Here is a 16,633-nt window from a genome sequence, read left to right on the forward strand (position 1 = left end):
GGCGGGTCGTTCCTTCCTCGCGCGCGCTCCTCCTTCCCGGGGTGGGGGGAGGCGGCGGTGCTGCTCGGCCGGTGGCGGTCCGGCGTCCTGGTGCGGAGGCCGACGGCGCTCACCGTGGTGGTGCCGCCTCTTGGCGGCAAGGCGGTCCGGTGGTGCTGGTCGGCCGACGACATGTCCCCGGCCCAGATCTGGGCCCGTAGGGTCCCTTCTGGGTCCTTGCGGGTCAGCTCCGGCGTGACCGCGACGCCCTCTGTATGGGGAGGCAGGGGAGCGGCTTGGACTAGGACAGTGACGCCGACGGCGTGCCAGCTGCTGCGCGGAGGCGGGAGCTGTTTGGGCCTTTGAGGGCCAGTCGGGCTTGTGGGGCCACGGGCCCGGTAGACTCCTGCTATGGCGTCCGGTCGGCTACCGTCGTGGACGGTGGAGGTGGGGCCCTCCCGTATGCCGATGATGCTGCTGCACTAGTCCCGGCTCTTCTTCTTCATTGTGCAGACCATCTTCGTGGTGCTGTGATGAGACAACGTGGGAAGCTTCGTGTCCGTATTGGCGTTGGGTGTTGGTCGGTTTGGTGGCGAGCTCCGAAGTGCCTGAGGTAGAGGCTGGGATCGGGAGAAATCCCTTTTCGCTTGGCCGACACCGACGCGGTGGCGCTTGAGGGTGCCGCCGACCTTCCTGGAGGGCGTCGGGGCTACCCTGCCTCTCTCCTCGCCGCGTACCGGGTGAAACCCTTGGCAGCAGCGTCGTCATCGTCACGTTCCTTCTTGAAGGTGTTGATTGGTACCGGCGCTTCGGAGTCTCGGAGCTTGGTGGGCGATCTCCGGTGGACGCAGCGGTCACGAGGCTTCGTTGTTTTTGTCGATCCACCGTTATCGGCATTTGTTTCGTTTCTTTTCCTTTTTCTTTTTTTTTCTTTTGGGCGTGCTTGTACTTCTTCCGTCCCAGCACCTATCGTTGGTTGTATCGGATGGTTGCTTTGTAATACAAAGCGGGAGGAAACCCTTTTTCGTAATTTAAAGGCGATGATGGCAAGCGCCGGTTATGAACATCTCAAGTCCAGCTGCCCGTCCCGCCGTCCGTTCTCAAGGAGCTCAAAGCTAGAACTCTCCCGACTGAATGGAATGCGGCAAAGGATATTATCATGGAAATTTAGTAGTAATGCATTTGGTACTGTTATTTTATATGTCATCCAAGTTTTTAGTACTGAGAATGGTTATGTTTCTGAACAAATGCTTCTTATCGTTCATACTCAATATACTCAGGTGAGTAGAATGGTTAGTTTCTTTTAACGTGGGATAAAAGGAATTAGTATTATTGAGACTCCCCATGTACGTACCTTTCTTATCCACTCTATTAGTTTAATTATTGAGCATATTACTTCATGGGTGCATGGTTAGGTTCAGCAGGATGCAGAATTAGTTTCATCTGTTTTCCAGTGCCCAGCATGGATGGTCTAGACTCTGTTTTGTTTTTCAGAAAATAGAAGCTTCGCGTTGTAGTTCAGTTTAAAGCACTGTTTATTGATAGCTTCGTTTTGTAGTTCAGTTTAAAGCACTGATTATTGATAGCTTTGTGTTGTAGTTCAGTTTAAATCACTGATTATTGATAGCTTTGTGTTTTAGTTCAGTTTAAATCACTGATTATTGATTTTTTTTCCGACAAAGAATCACTGATTATTGATAGCTAATACGCTGAGTAGTTGTGAAGGGACATTGGTTATTATTTCCCTCTGAATATCGTTCGTAGTGCTGCTGCGTCTTTCTTATGCTGATGATGACTGTTTAGATTCAGTTTTAGAAAAGAAACAGGTTTCTATAGTTTCTGTCAAGCACAATTGTTGTACTTATGTTGTCCGCTAAATATATGATGCGCTGGGAGAAAAAAGAAGTGGTTGTTGTGGTCGAGTACAGTGAAAACGTTCTCAAAAGTCTCTGCAGCTTGTTAAGATGTTAAACGTGATCACCAGAAAAAAGAGTCGTTGCGGTCATACATTCAGCTTGTACTGTCATTGGTGTTCCAGTGCTCCCCTTTAATTTGCCAGTTGTTAGTTTTTTTTTTACGAATACGCAAAGCTTGCATATCATTTCATTGATAGAAGAGTACAATAAAGAATACAACACATGCCATGAACGCAAGAAGGCATAAACATGATGTACGGAGCAGAGAGAGACAGGTGCTAAGCCCGAGCAGGGTGAAGGACACAACTAAACCAACCAAACCTAAAACTAGAGGAGCAGACCAAATCAGCAGGACGTCCTCCTGGCGGTGGCGTGAAGGGCTGTGGGCGGCGGCAGTGCGCGCCGTGCCAGCGTCGGCGGCTTCCCACGTGCGCCTAGATCCAGATCTCGGCTGGGTCTGGCAGCGGGTGGGGCCTCGTCAGCAGGGTCTGGGCGCGTGCAGCGGCGCCTAGGCTGGTTATGGTTGGCTGCGGGAGGCTCTGGAGGTGTGTGCTGCCGGTTTCGGTCCCTCTTGCTGGTGGTGGTGGTCGCGGGGTGTTGGTGGAGGTCTTCGGGCTGAAGCATGGGTGGGCTGCGACGGTGTGGTAGCAACTCATGGCGATGCGCGGGCCGTGTGCAGCGGCGGCTGGACGTGCTCCGGCGTCCTCTCGTCTACGGGCGGTCCTTGTGGATGCTTCTAGATATCTTCCATGGTTGCATCTGGTGGCTGGTCCGGCTTCTCGCGTCGTTGAGCGGGTGACGGGTTTGGGCTAGGTGCGGATCCAGGCAGGGAGCTTTGGTTGGGCATCAGGGATGATGTTCGGAGAGGGGGTGGGACAGATGGGTGGCGCCGATGCGGTCAGGCCACCCGTCACCGGCAAGGGTGCTGGGCGTCGACATAGTCCGCTCCCGCCCGACCTCTTCTTCGACCTGGTTGCTCCCCAATCGATCTGGTCGTTTCGGCCGCTGGCGGTTCTCTCGGCGGCCGGAGTTTGCCGGTTGGTCATCATTCACAGTCATGATGGATCTTTGGGGCATCTTGTTTCCCGGGCGGCGGCCCGGGAGGTGGGAGCCGCAGTGCTTGTGGGCTGAGCTCGTGGCTCAGGTGTGGGCGGCTAGTGGCCATGGCCGCATAGGCGGTGTGGTGGCTGCCATCTCGATGTTCTTGTCAGAGGCGGAGTTTGCGAGCCAGGGTGAAAAACCTGTCTGGTTTGGCCAAACCGACGGAGACGGCGCCTGCGGGTGTCGCCATCTTTCTCAAGCCTCCGTTGTGGTTGCTCTTGCTCCCTCCCTTCGTCGCGCTCCGGATGAAAATCTGATCTTTTGATCGGGCGGTGGCGGCGGTGTTGTGTCATGTCCTTCCCGAAGGCACTGTCTTGGAGCGCTTGGTTTCGTCGAGCTTCAACTTCACCTCTTCGTGATATCTTCATCGGAAGGGCGCCGGCGGCTCTGTTGTGATGCTTAATGTCTTCTCCTGTAGTCTACTTCGAGTCGTGCGCCATGTTGCTTTTGTAGCCCTTTGGCACCTATATATGTATCTGGCCTTGGGTGTATGTGAGTGTGGTGTGGGGTGTTGTGTTTGTATCGGTTTCGGATGTTGGTTGGTTGTTGCTTTTTATATAAAGCGGGGCGAAAGCGTTTTTTGGTAACACGGTAGAACAACTCAGCTGGTCGCAGCCATATTTATACTTCCTTTTGTTTTAAGTAAAACGGGAGGGGAGACCCATACCTACAGATTTTTATAAAAAACCCATGGACAAAACGTTTACTGGGGGCAACAGTTCTTACATACCAGGTTACACAGCAGGAGAGAAACGGAGGGATAAGTGCAAAGGAACATAACAAAGGGGAAGGAAATTGGTGACTAGCTTGGCCAGCTCGTGATCCATTTGATAGAAGTTCATCTTTCTTAGCCCTGTGCACCCAGATTTTAACCATGGCCGTCCCTTTGATTCTTTGCTAGCCAGATAGTAGACCAAAGTACAGCAATTGCAGTCGCGCAACCATGATCTTCGTTTATCTTCAGAGAGGAACGACTTACATCGGTCAGTAAAAATGTCAGCCGGTTCATTCACATCACCGATTCATTTGCACGTATTTTCTGTTCGAGTAATTCACTTGCACGTATTTTCTGGTCGCACGAATAGCAACCTTGGTTCTCTGCTGCAGATTTTGATCATTATTAATCACAGCCAATGCCCCATCGTGGCCCCCTTTCACCTTCCACCAATGGCAGAGCGCTGCAACACAATGGCGTCTCCTCGTGAGGGCAAACGAGTAGTAAATGACATGCAGCAACGCAAACATCTAGTAGATCGAAAGTGTGAACAGGTCACTGTTTCCCCTTGACTGAATGTGAAACGAATGGATCTAACTTCCCCGAGTACTTGTACACCTCTATATAAAGATAGATAGAGGCAGCAAATGCATCTTCCCTCTCGCCAGTCTTCCACCTTACTCCAACTCTCCAAGCCCACCTCCATAGTCCATAATGGCAGAGCACTGCAAGCTTGCTGCTGCCATGGTAGCTGAATCTGAGGAAAGGTCATATGTGGTAAAGGTAGATGGATACTCAAGAGTAAAGGGGCTACTGAAGAACGGGGAGTTCGTCATTTCTACCCCTTTCAGTGTTGGAGGTCACAACTGGAACGTGGAATATTACCCCAACGGTTACCCCGAGGATTGTTCTGATTTCATATCTCTTTATCTATTTCATGAATCTGCCGATGCCGGAGATGTGAAGGCCAAATTCACGGTCAGTGTACTTGACAAGAATGGAGAACCGGTGGCTTCATGCAACCGTACCTCCGACCCTGTAACCTTCTCAAAGGAGGTTTCATATTGTGGTTACGACGACTTCATCAAGAAGGCTGATTTGGAGGCATCAGCGCATCTGAGAGACGATTGTTTCACCATCAGGTTCGATGTCACCGTCATAAAGGACATCCACGGTGAAGAAAAATCGGTTCCTCCAAGCGACCTGCACCGGCATTTCGGCGACATGCTCAAGAACAAGGATGCAGCAGACCTCACCTTTAAGGTTGGGGGACAGGAATTCTCTGCTCACAGGTGTGTCCTTGCTGCTCGCTCACCCGTCTTCAAGGCAGAGCTCCTCGGCGCCATGGAGGAGAGTTCCAGTAGTACTATCGAAATTCATGACATGGAACCTGATGTATTCGAGTCCTTGCTCCATTTTATATACACCGACTCCGCTCCTGTGCTTCAGATGGCCAGTGAAAAAAGTGAACCATGTGTAGATGTGGTGATGGCCGGCCATCTACTTGTGGCGGCTGACAGGTACAATATTGGGAGGCTGAGGGTGATACTTGAGGAGAAACTGTGCAGTCACATTGATTCCAGCATGGTGGCAACCAGCTTGGCTTTAGCTGAGCAGCATGGTTTCCATCGTCTCAAAGAAGCTTGTTTCCAGTTCCTCTCTTCTCCACCCAATTTGGAGGCAATGATGGCAAGTGATGGGTATGAGCACCTGAAATCCAGCTGTCCATCTGTTCTCAAGGAGCTGATAGCTAGAATCATCCCAGCTGAATGGAAAGCGGCAAAGGATATTATCATGGCAATTTAGTAACCATTCAAATTATTATTTTTATTATTAATCATTATGCTACTTCTTCATGTATGTTTGAAGGGGAAAGTACTATTTATCAATCATATTCAACCTACTCATGTGAGCAGAATGGTCACTTTCTTTTCTTGCTAGATAAAAGAAAACATTGCTGAGACAGCACATGCACGTACCGCACTTATCCATTGTGTATTAGTTTACTTATTGACTCAATTACTTCATGCGTGCACTGTTGTGTTCAGTATGGATGCCCTTCATGTGGACATTGAGACCTTCCATTGTACAGTTCAGCTGTATCGGCATCAAGAATCTGATTCAGGAGGCAATTAGAAGCACCAAAAAACACATATACGAACAGCTGTATCGGCATCATTCGTTTTCTGCCACCTCTCCTACCGTATGTACCAACAGGCTGTAGCGACAACATCCTGAAATGCTACAGTACCCAGGCACTGCTCCTGAGATTTTGGGTCATAGGGGAGAAATTCAAGTACACAGGACCCAGCTCGATCCACCCCAAGGACATCATTTCTCGTCTTTTTGATGTGAAGTTCCTTTCAAACAGATTTTGCCTGTTCACACGTAAGAAGTATACGTCGAATATCTTCAGCGTCCTTTCTGTGGACATGACATAGCTCAGAGTTCATTATATGCCTATTTGTGAGAATGCAGAAACATGGAATTGTTCCGTGTAGGCAGCGCCAGATAAATATCTTCACCTTTGCAGGTATTTGAGTCTCTAATATTTTCCACATAGGGTGCAAAAAGGAGGTTCCATGTCCATTTTGCGACGCAACTTTTCACCATGCTGTTGAGTCTCAGTCATTATGCTGTTGAAGGTTGTTCAGTTTTTATTTTTAATTTTAAGGAAATTAGTTTTAAAGAGATTGTAGGGGAAAACAGGTTTAGTACTCCCTCTGTTCACTTTTATAAGACCTTGAAGACATTTCAGACAATGTGCAAAACAGACTATTTTGAGTTGTCTGAAATGACTTATAAAAGTGAACGGAGGAAGTAGTTTTGTAGATAGTTTTTGTATTGTAGTTTCTGTTAAGCACAACTGTTGTAGTGCATACTGTGTGGTGCCCCCGCCAAAAAAAAGTATACTGTGTGGTTAAAAAAAATGGCGTTTAAGTGCGCCACAGAGTGGTTGTTGTCTTGAGAAAATGGTGGAATATAAAGTTGTTGCGGGTGAGTATAGTGAAAACATTCTCTAGAATCATGTTGCGGTCGAATATCATTGTTGTTCAGGTTATTACTTTTAGCTGGATTATAGTCATTGGTGTTCCAAACGGGAAATATGCTTCTGAATTATACTACTCAACTGTAACACAGCAGATTTTTTGAAAAACATGCCTTTACACCAAGTAAAACCGTTGTAGACGAGACTATCAAGAGAATCAGTCTAAAATGACCAAATGGCACGAGTCGATGATGGCAGGCCTCATCAACGTTGCCCTGTTTTGTAGAAACTGACAATGGTTGGTTGCTTGGGTCCTTAAAACATCTAATGCTGGTCGTAATGGGAGTATCATAACTAGTATCATGCATGCTAACTAGGCAATTTAAATGATGTGGCATGGAATTAAATGAAAAAAAGAGAAGGTTGAGTATCATAATAAATGCTACACTACTATGTGCCATGCATGACAATAAATAAAGTCATCTGTGATACTACTATATGATACTCCCTCCATTTTTATTTAGTCCGCATATTAGCTTTGGTCAAAGTCAAGCTTTGTAAACTTTGACTAAGTTTATAAACAAAAATATTAACATATACAATAAAAAATCCATACCACTAGATTCATTATTGAATGTACTTTCACATCATATAGATTTGTTATGGTAAATGTTTATATATTTTTCTATAAGCTTGGTCAAACTTTGCAAAGTTTGACTTCGGTCAAACCTAATATGCAGACTAAATAAAAATGGAGGGAGTACTATGCATTAGAGAGGTAGTATCATACACTAGTATCATATGCATGATACTAACTTATGATACTACCCATTACAAGTAGCCTAAAGTAGATGTTTGTGCTACTACTTGGTTCTGTCCGGCTATTACCACTCATGTCTACTATGCACCAAAAACTGAATAATTGAATGTAAAGTATGGATGCTGTGCATGTGGACCCTGGGATCATGTGTTATAATTAAGTTTAAAACACTAAGCAAAAGAAATCTTCTAGTAACCCTCAAGCATTGACTATTAAATATCTTTTGCTGGATATAGTTATGATGGGGCATATGGTACTTATTTCGGTTTGATTATTGTTGGTAATGCAATTGTTATGCTTGGCTATAGATAGAATGGAGAACTAAGAACGCGCGTCGCCTCTAGCGCATGGGGAAACCCTAACCGCGCCGCCAGACGCCCCTCCCCAGTCCTCCGCCGCTTCGCCGCCGCCGGAGGGGCCACCGGCGAAGCCCGCGTGGTCCCCAGGGAAGGTGGCGGCGGGGCATCCTCGTCGTTTCGCCATTGCCTCGCGCATCTCGCGGCGGTCGGTGGCACGCGGCGGGTTTCCGCCGATGGATGGCGCCTACTGCCCGTGGGGCGGCGTCCCTCACAGCGGCAGGGCTGCCCCTGAAGGGCGCTTGGTGGTGGCCACTTGGCGGCGCGTGGGTGGGCCGGATCTGGGCTTCGGGTCTGCGTCCCCGTCGTGACAGCGCTTGCCGTTGTCCTCGGCCATGGGGCGCGGTCCTGGACGCACCTAGCGCCGGTGGTGCTAGCCAGGACGCACGCTGGCAGCGCCCTACTTCATCTCGCGTCGTCTTGCTGGTCAGTGGTGGTGGTCATCTTCTTCGTCAGAGATGGCCGGCCAGAGGCTTGGTGATCGGATCTCGAGATCCATCATCTAGTCTCGGCTGCGAGTTGGGAAGACATGGTTGTCGGTGAAAACCGAGCCAACGGCAGGCGATGGCGGCGTTCTACGCCGTTACCTTGATGGAGGCATCGTCGTGTTACTACTGTCGACCCACTCGTGCTGCTCCGGGGGAAACCCTAGGATCTGGTGTTCCAGATCAGATGATGACGGCATTGCGGTGTTGTTTCTCTCTTGGGAGCGTCGTTTGTGGAGCAGCGCTAGAAGTTAGAAGCGGGAGGTCGAGCGGCTTCATCTTGCACGGAGCTTCGATAGAGATGTCAAGTCATGCCTGACCGACAGGTGCTACGCTTTGTCATGCCTAGTCGGCAGGTGCTACTGTAACATCCCAAATTTTTAATTTGGAATGTTATACACTAGATCATCATTGCATTTCATATTTTATTACATTTTGGCTGATCCTAGAAAATTCTACGCAACTCAAGGACCCTCGGAGAGAGTTGGGAATTTCGTTATTTTCATATTTGAGTTTTCTCAAATTTTGAAAATAGGATCATTTGATTTTATTTTATCTTCACTTATTTCTATTACAAAAATATGAGAGAGGGAATAAAATGACTTTTCCAAAATAAAGAAATATTGAGGATTTAATAAAAAAATCAAATAAGATTTTATTTTGGTTTTATTTGCTATTTTATTTGAATTTAGAAAAAATGCGTGTTTTTCAGAATTGTATTTAGGCTCCAAATAAATGTTCATCATGTGCGGCTTGATTTTAGAAGCCCGAGAAAATTTATTTCGGGATTTTTGAAATCCGTTTAGTATTTCTTTTGTTTTTTTCTGAGCGTAATTTAAAAAAAACGCAACCGACCTACCGGGCCGTGTCCGACCTGGACACTTGGCCCAGCCGGCTTTATATAGCCGGGGAGGCCCAGCCGGACCCCCAAACCCTAGCCGCCGCCAACCCCGCAGCCCTAGCCCGCCGCCGCCGCCACCCGACGCGCTGCCGCCCGCCGCCGGAGGCGCCGCCCGCCGGAGGTTGACCTCACCGCCACCGGTTTTTCTCGAAAACCGATCGGTTTTCCGTCGGTTTTGTTCGTTTTTTTTAGTTTTTTTAGTAGATCGGTTTTCCGGTTTATTTATTTAGCGAACATTCGCTCGTCCGTTTGTTTTAACGAACGCGCTCATCGTTCAGATTCAGTTAACGAACGTCCGTTCGTTAATCTGTTCGTCGTTTTCTTTTTCTCGGATTAAATCCGTGATTTTTCTGATCGCGATTCCTGATCCGTTTTTCGTTCTACTATAACTTTTCGCTCGTTTATCGGAATCAGGCGATTCAAGCGCCTGGAGTTTTGTCTCAAAACCCTCTTTCCGTTTAACCAAGTCAAACACGTTTTTGCATCTGTAAAAATTGCCCTAGATTAAGAATAGTAAACAAAGCCTGTTTATTTTGTCGTTTGTCTTTTGTTGGTTCGTTCGTTTTGATTCTTTTTGTCAACCGGAGTTCTTAAGTTGAACTATCTGGTTAGATCTCTTATTTGAGTTTTACCTGTGCATTAGTTAAGTACTTATTGTATGCTTGTTTGTTTGCGATAGAGTACCCGGAGTGCGCCGCTTGCTACTTCGAATCGCTAGGTTTCCCGGATCATCAGCAAGGCAAGTAACACTTTGATCATGCCTCCTACTACCCAGTTTTATTGCATTAGATCAATCCTCACACATTGCATGATTAGGCTCTAATTAAATTATGGGGTTGGGAAGTAGTTGAGGTAGTACCTATTACCTGTTTATTATCAAACCTTTGGGAGTTACTTCTACGTTGCTTATTATGCTATGCTATGCTAGTAGACGTGAATTGGGTGAGTGTATCCATGACAGATGTGAGATTGTTAAATTAATGGTTTATCTAAGGTGGCAACTTAAATACACATCTGGGTCGATTGAGGCACCTGGGTATTCCAGTGATTGCCTGTTTTTCTTTTGGACCGCCACCCAGGCTCAAAGGGATCATGAGATAATTCATGCTAGAAACTTCTGTGTGCAGCCACAAGCTACTATGGGCTCTAGCATAGTTGATTAAGTCGTGCGAACTCTTACAGTGGTAGACTAGCAGATGTAGGGGAAAGTAGGTGTAATGGTCTACCCGATCGTAAGGTGCTAGCGCTTCTGAAAGACTATGTCTCGATCATCCGTTTCTCAAACACCGTGTAGTGCGAGAAATCAAACGGAGCCGATCGAGTCTTGTGGGGAAAAGTGCGCAAACCTCTGCAAAGTGTATGAACTAATCATGGTTAGCCGTGTCCCCGGTTATGGACAACTTGAGTATCTAGTACCTGGATTATCATGTGAATCTCACCATGTTACTCTAATTAATTTTGTTGGGTTTTGTTTAATGATGATGCTTAATTGGGATTGAGAATGCTGTCAACCATTCTCAATGTTTAACAGCTACCATGATAGTTAAATAAAATTTATTCCTTTGTAGTAGGGAAAAATTGGCTTTATGCAAAACTGTAACCATAGAGCTTTTCACCAGCCAAATATGCATGTAGTATAGTCTTATTCCTTCATTGCTCTCTATGTGTTACATTGCCAGCATATTCCATGTGCTGACCCATTTCGGGCTGCAACGTTCATGTTGCAGACTTTTCAGACGACGATTAAGGTGCCTTTAGGTCATGGTTCTATACTCAGTGATGCCGTTGGAGTTGATGGACTCACTTATCTTCCAAGCCTTCCGCTGTTATCGTTATTAGATGGCCTTAAGCCATATTTATTGTATTAAGTTCTCTTTTGAGACACTCGATGTAATAAGTGTGTGATTGCTACTCTGTTATAAATCCCTCAAGTACTGTGTGGTGTCAGCATTACTGATCCAGGGATGACACCTGAGCATAGAGATTGGACCGTTTGAGGTCTAGTCGCTACAAGATGGTATCAGAGCACACGCTGACTGTAGGACATGACCACTAAGCTAAAGCCCTAGATCACTACTCACTCTCTTCTCATTCTGACTCCTCACCTTTTCTACTCTTTTAGGATGGTGGATACAAGGAACAAGTTCATGCAATCGGTTGAAGATACACCCTTTGGATGTCAGTTGAAGGAAGTCACTAGATATCCGAACATAGAAGTACCAAGCTTCACCGGAACCTACAACGCCACTTTACCTGAAGAAGAGCGCTGGATGATTCAAGTTCAAGTTCCAGGAAGGACGTTCATGCCAGTCATTGAGCCCATAGAGTTTTCTTTTGACGCACCAACTTGGAGTCTAGGAAAGAGCATGGCAGCTCACATTGCCATGGGACGCATTGGAGAAGTTTACCGCAATGATCTCAAGGATACTATCTACCAGATTTGTGGGCGCCGAGATGAGCACTGGGAGATGATCAGCACCAGGAAAGATAGATCAATTGCAGCTTTAACCAGGAGTTAAACCAGCACATTCGACGTCAGGAGAACCAGATGTGCGCCGACATGATAGATCTAAAGAAGGCAAAGACTAGAATCAAGGAACTGGAGGAAGAACTCAAGGCTACACATGAAGATTATGAAGAGGAAATCGAAGTATTAGTGGAGAAGAATGACGACCTGATCAAGAAGATTGGAATATTCATGGGAGGCCCTACACCAGTAGAAGAAGACGAAGAACCCAAGGAGATCCTCCCGGAAGACTACATCATCATTGACGACACCGACTCGGATCCAGATGATAGCGATGATGGCTATGTTGATGAAGATGGAGCAGATATCATGGAGTCTACAACCGAAGAATATTTCTAGTAGACCATCCCATCAGTAGTAGTAGTCCACCATGTAAATATAGTAGTTCGAGCACTTTTGCGATAGATAGATTGATTGTATGCCCTTGTTTGATTGATTGAATGAAGTGATATTGTGGGTAGTGTTTTCTCTCTAGAACCCTCTCTATTCTTAAATCTCATCCTTTCTAGAACCCTCAGATGCCTCCGAGACGTGACCCCAGATTTACCTTTCTACCGGAGCTCACCCAGTTGATCCAGCAGCAGAACACATTGATGCAGTTGCTAGTCCAGAATCAGAATCAGGGGAACAACAACAACAACCCACCACCACCACCACCTGTTGATCACTTAGCCTGTTTTCTTAGGCTGAATCCGCCGGTGTTTTCCAGTAGCACGGAGCCGATAGTAGCAAATGATTGGCTCCGCAAGACAGCAAGGGAGTTGACCACCGCAGGATGCACAGATGCGGAAAAGGTGAAGTTCACCGCACATCAGCTTGAAGGACCCGCATCATCATGGTGGGAGAATTTCACAGCCACTTTCCCTGTCGACACTGTCACGTGGGACCAGTTTCAGCAGGCTTTCCGTACTGCCCATGTTTCAGCAGGAGCTATGGCCATGAAGAAGCGAGAGTTTCACAACTTGCGCCAAGGAGGTAGGACAGTTGGCCAGTATGTGGAGGACTTTAGTAAGTTAGCACGTTATGCCCCAGATGACGTAGCTACATATGCAGCTAAGCAGGAGAAGTTTCTGGAAGGACTGAATGATGAGTTGAGCATGCAGTTGATGGTAGCAACCTTCAACAACTACCAGGAGTTGGTAGATCGTGCTCTTATGATTGAAGGGAAGCAGCACAGATTGAGAATCGCAAGAGGAAGTATGGACAAGGGAAGTACAATTCAGGAGCTCAGCAGAAGCCACGGTTTACCCCTAGACCGGGAGGACATTTTCAGCATACCCATGGAGGAGGTAGCTCGCACAATCACAATGGCACCAAGAATGGTAATGGGAATGGAGGAAGCAACGGCCAGAACCGCACCAACCCATCAACCCCAGCCAAGAGAGACCTGAGCCAAGTCACTTGCTTTAAGTGCCAGAAGACCGGACATTATGCCAATGAATGTCCTGAATCCCAGAATGGAAATGGCAATGGAAGCTCCGGGAAGAAGCCGAACCCTTTCAATAGGGGACAGGTGAACCACATTAACCTGGAGGAGGTTGAAGAGCAGCCGGATGCAGTAATCGGTAAGTTTTTGGTTAAGTCATTTACTACACTCGTTCTTTTCGATATCGGTGCATCGCATTCATACATATCAAGGGGATTTGTGGATAAGTATAACCTGCCCACCAAAGTTCTTAGAACACCTATGTTAGTAAGCTCACCAGGAGTGGAGTATATGGCTAGCCAGGGATGTTTTCAAGTGCCATTGAGTATAGGTAGGCATGTGTTTCCCTCAGATTTGATCATTTTGGAATCACAAGGTTTGGATGTAATTCTGGGTATGGATTGGCTGTCGATGTATGGAGGAAACATCGATTGCGCCAGTAAGTCGATTTTGCTTACCACCCCAGAAGGGAGAAGGATCAAGTATGTATCCCGGCATGTGCCGAAGAGGACTCAAGTAAATTGTCTAACATGAGTTGTGCAAGAGGAAGTACCAGTAGTGAAGGATTTCCCTGATGTATTTCCAGAAGAGTTGCCAGGCATGCCACCGGATAGAGATATTGAGTTTTTGATTGAGCTTTTGCCAGGCACAGGACCAATATCTAAGAGACCATATAGGATGCCCGCAAAGGATTTGGTGGAGATTAAGAAGCAGATTAAGGAGTTATTGGATAAAGGATATATTCACCCAAGTTCTTCGCCTTGGGGGTCACCAGTACTTCTAATGGAGAAGAAGGATGGATCGTTAAGAATGGTTGTTGATTATCGAGGATTGAATGAAGTAACCATCAAGAACAAGTACCCACTACCGATGATCAATGATCTGTTTGATCGATTGCAAGGAGCTAAGGTATTTTCCAAAATCAATCTGCGATCAGGATACCACCAGTTGAATATTCGAGAACAGGATATACCTAAGACGGCTTTTTACCACCAGGTATGGGCTGTACGAGTATACTGTTATGTCATTTGGTCTGACTAACGCATCTGCATATTTTATGAACATGATGAACAAAGTGTTTATGGAGTTTCTGGATAAATTCATCATAGTGTTCATCGATGATATCCTGGTTTACTCAAAGAATGAAGAGGAGCATAAGGAGCATTTGCGATTGGTACTTGGTAAGCTCAGAGAACATCAGTTATATGCCAAGTTTAGCAAATGTGAGTTTTGGTTGAAGGAAGTTGGATTTCTCGGACACGTTATATCCGGAGAAGGTATAGCAGTAGATCCCACTAAGGTTGACATTGTGACAAATTGGGAAGCCCCAACAACAGTTGGAGAGATCCAGAGTTTTCTTGGACTCGCAGGATACTACCGGAGGTTCATTGAAAATTTCTCGAAGATTGCGAAGCCTATGACGGAGTTGTTGAAGAAGGATACCAAGTTCATATGGACTGAGGAATGTGAGGCCAGTTTCCAGGAGTTGAAGAAACGTTTGGTTACATCACCTGTGTTGATTTTTCCAGATCAGACCAAGGATTATGAGGTGTATTGCGACGCTTCATGTCGAGGACTTGGAGCAGTGCTTATGCAGGAAGGAAGAGTTGTTTCGTATGCCTCATGATAGCTTAAGCCTCATGAGTTAAATTATGCTACGCATGATTTGGAGTTAGCAGCCGTAGTGCATGCATTGAAGACTTGGAGACATTTTCTCATTGGGAACCATTGTGAGGTGTACACAGATCACAAGAGTTTGAAGTATATTTTCACACAGAAGGAGTTGAATCTCATGCAAAGGAGATGGTTGGAGCTCATCAAGGATTATGATATGAGATTGCATTATCACCCCGGAAAGGCTAACGTAGTAGCTGACGCGTTGAGTCGTAAGAGCCATGTCAACACACTAATGACGGGAGCTTTACCAAGGGAGTTAGCCAAAAAATCTTCGTGAGCTATGTTTGGAGATAGTTCCGAGAGGCTATGTAGCAGCATTGGAGATTCAGTCGAGTTTGATGGATAAGATCAGAGAAGCCCAGAAGACTAACAAGGAGATTGCTTCTATTAAGGAGAAAATGAGCAAGGGAAAAACTAAAGGATTTTGTGAGGATGAGCACGATACCTTATGGTTTGAAGACCATGTTTATGTGACCAATGACCCGGAGATCAGGAAGTTAATTCTGCAAGAGGCCCATGATTCACCATATTCAGTTCACCCAGGAAATAACAAGAAGTATTTGGATTTGAAGGATACTTTCTGGTGGACTGGAATGAAGAAGGATATTGCGAAGTATGTAGCAGTTTGTGATGTATGTCAGAGAGTAAAGGCAGAGCATCAGAAGCCAGCAGGATTGCTACAGCCATTGCCAATACCCGAATGGAAGTGGGATAAGCTAGGCATGGATTTTATTACGGGTTTACCCAGAACTCGTTCAGGCTATGACTCGATTTGGGTTGTAGTTGATCGTTTGACAAAGGTAGCTCATTTCATTCCAGTGAAGACTACCTATAACAGTGCAAAATTGGCCAAGATATACATGACTAGAATCGTATGTCTGCATGGAGTTCCAAGGAGCATTGTATCAGATAGAGGAACCCAGTTACCTCAAATTTCTGGAATCAGTTGCATGAAACTTTGGGTACCAGGCTAGAGTTCAGTACAGCTTTCCATCCGCAGACAGATGGACAGACCGAGAGGGTCAATCAGATTTTGGAGGATATGCTGAGAGCTTGTGCGCTAGATTACGGATCTAGTTGGGACGAGAATTTGCCATATGCAGAGTTCTCTTATAACAACAGTTATCAATCCAGTTTGAAGATGGCCCCTTTCGAAGCCTTGTATGGAAGGAGGTGTAGGACCCCATTGTCGTGGGATAAAGTTAGAGACCGCCAGTTGTTTGGACTGGATCTGATTAAGGAGTCTGAACAGAAAGTGAAATTGATTCGCGATAGGCTCAAGGTAGCCCAATCCAGGCAGAAGAGCCATGCAGATTCTAAACGCAAGGAGACAGTTTACGAAGTCGGAGACCGAGTTTATCTTCGAGTATCTCCACTTCGAGGAGTTAAGCGCTTTGGAGTTAAGGGAAAGTTAGCACCACGTTTTGTAGGACCATACAAAGTTTTGGAACGTATGGGAGAAGTAGCCTACAAGTTGGAGTTGCCCGAAGGATTGTCAGGAGTTCACGACGTGTTCCACGTTTCCCAGATGAAGAAGTGCCACGCTGAGATGGCTGATATACCGCTGAGAGACACAGTGCCGCTGGAAGCGATTCAGTTGGACAGTGATTTGACCTATGAGGAGAAACCAGTTAAGATTCTTGAGTATGCCAGCCAAGTCACCCGCAGCAAGGTTATTAAGTTTTGCAAAGTTCAGTGGAGCCACCACACGGAAGATGAAGCCACCTGGGAGCGAGAGGAA

The 16,633-nt window shown here is 46.4% G+C and overlaps 1 protein-coding gene and 1 pseudogene across 1 annotated transcript; both read left to right on the forward strand.

Annotated features, from left to right (window-relative positions):
- LOC123101650 (BTB/POZ and MATH domain-containing protein 2-like) overlaps positions 1 to 1,150 on the forward strand; it is a 2,357-nt pseudogene extending 1,207 nt beyond the window's left edge.
- A 3,260-nt stretch (positions 1,151 to 4,410) lies between these two features.
- LOC123108006 (BTB/POZ and MATH domain-containing protein 2-like) lies at positions 4,411 to 5,517 on the forward strand. Its single transcript, XM_044529878.1, has one exon. It carries the CDS (start codon positions 4,426 to 4,428, stop codon positions 5,515 to 5,517), a length of 1,092 nt encoding a protein of 363 aa, XP_044385813.1. The 5' UTR covers positions 4,411 to 4,425.
- The last annotated feature ends 11,116 nt before the right edge of the window (positions 5,518 to 16,633 follow it).

This window comes from Triticum aestivum, chromosome 5A (genome assembly GCF_018294505.1).
Source record: "Triticum aestivum cultivar Chinese Spring chromosome 5A, IWGSC CS RefSeq v2.1, whole genome shotgun sequence".
Taxonomy (NCBI): domain Eukaryota; kingdom Viridiplantae; phylum Streptophyta; class Magnoliopsida; order Poales; family Poaceae; genus Triticum; species Triticum aestivum.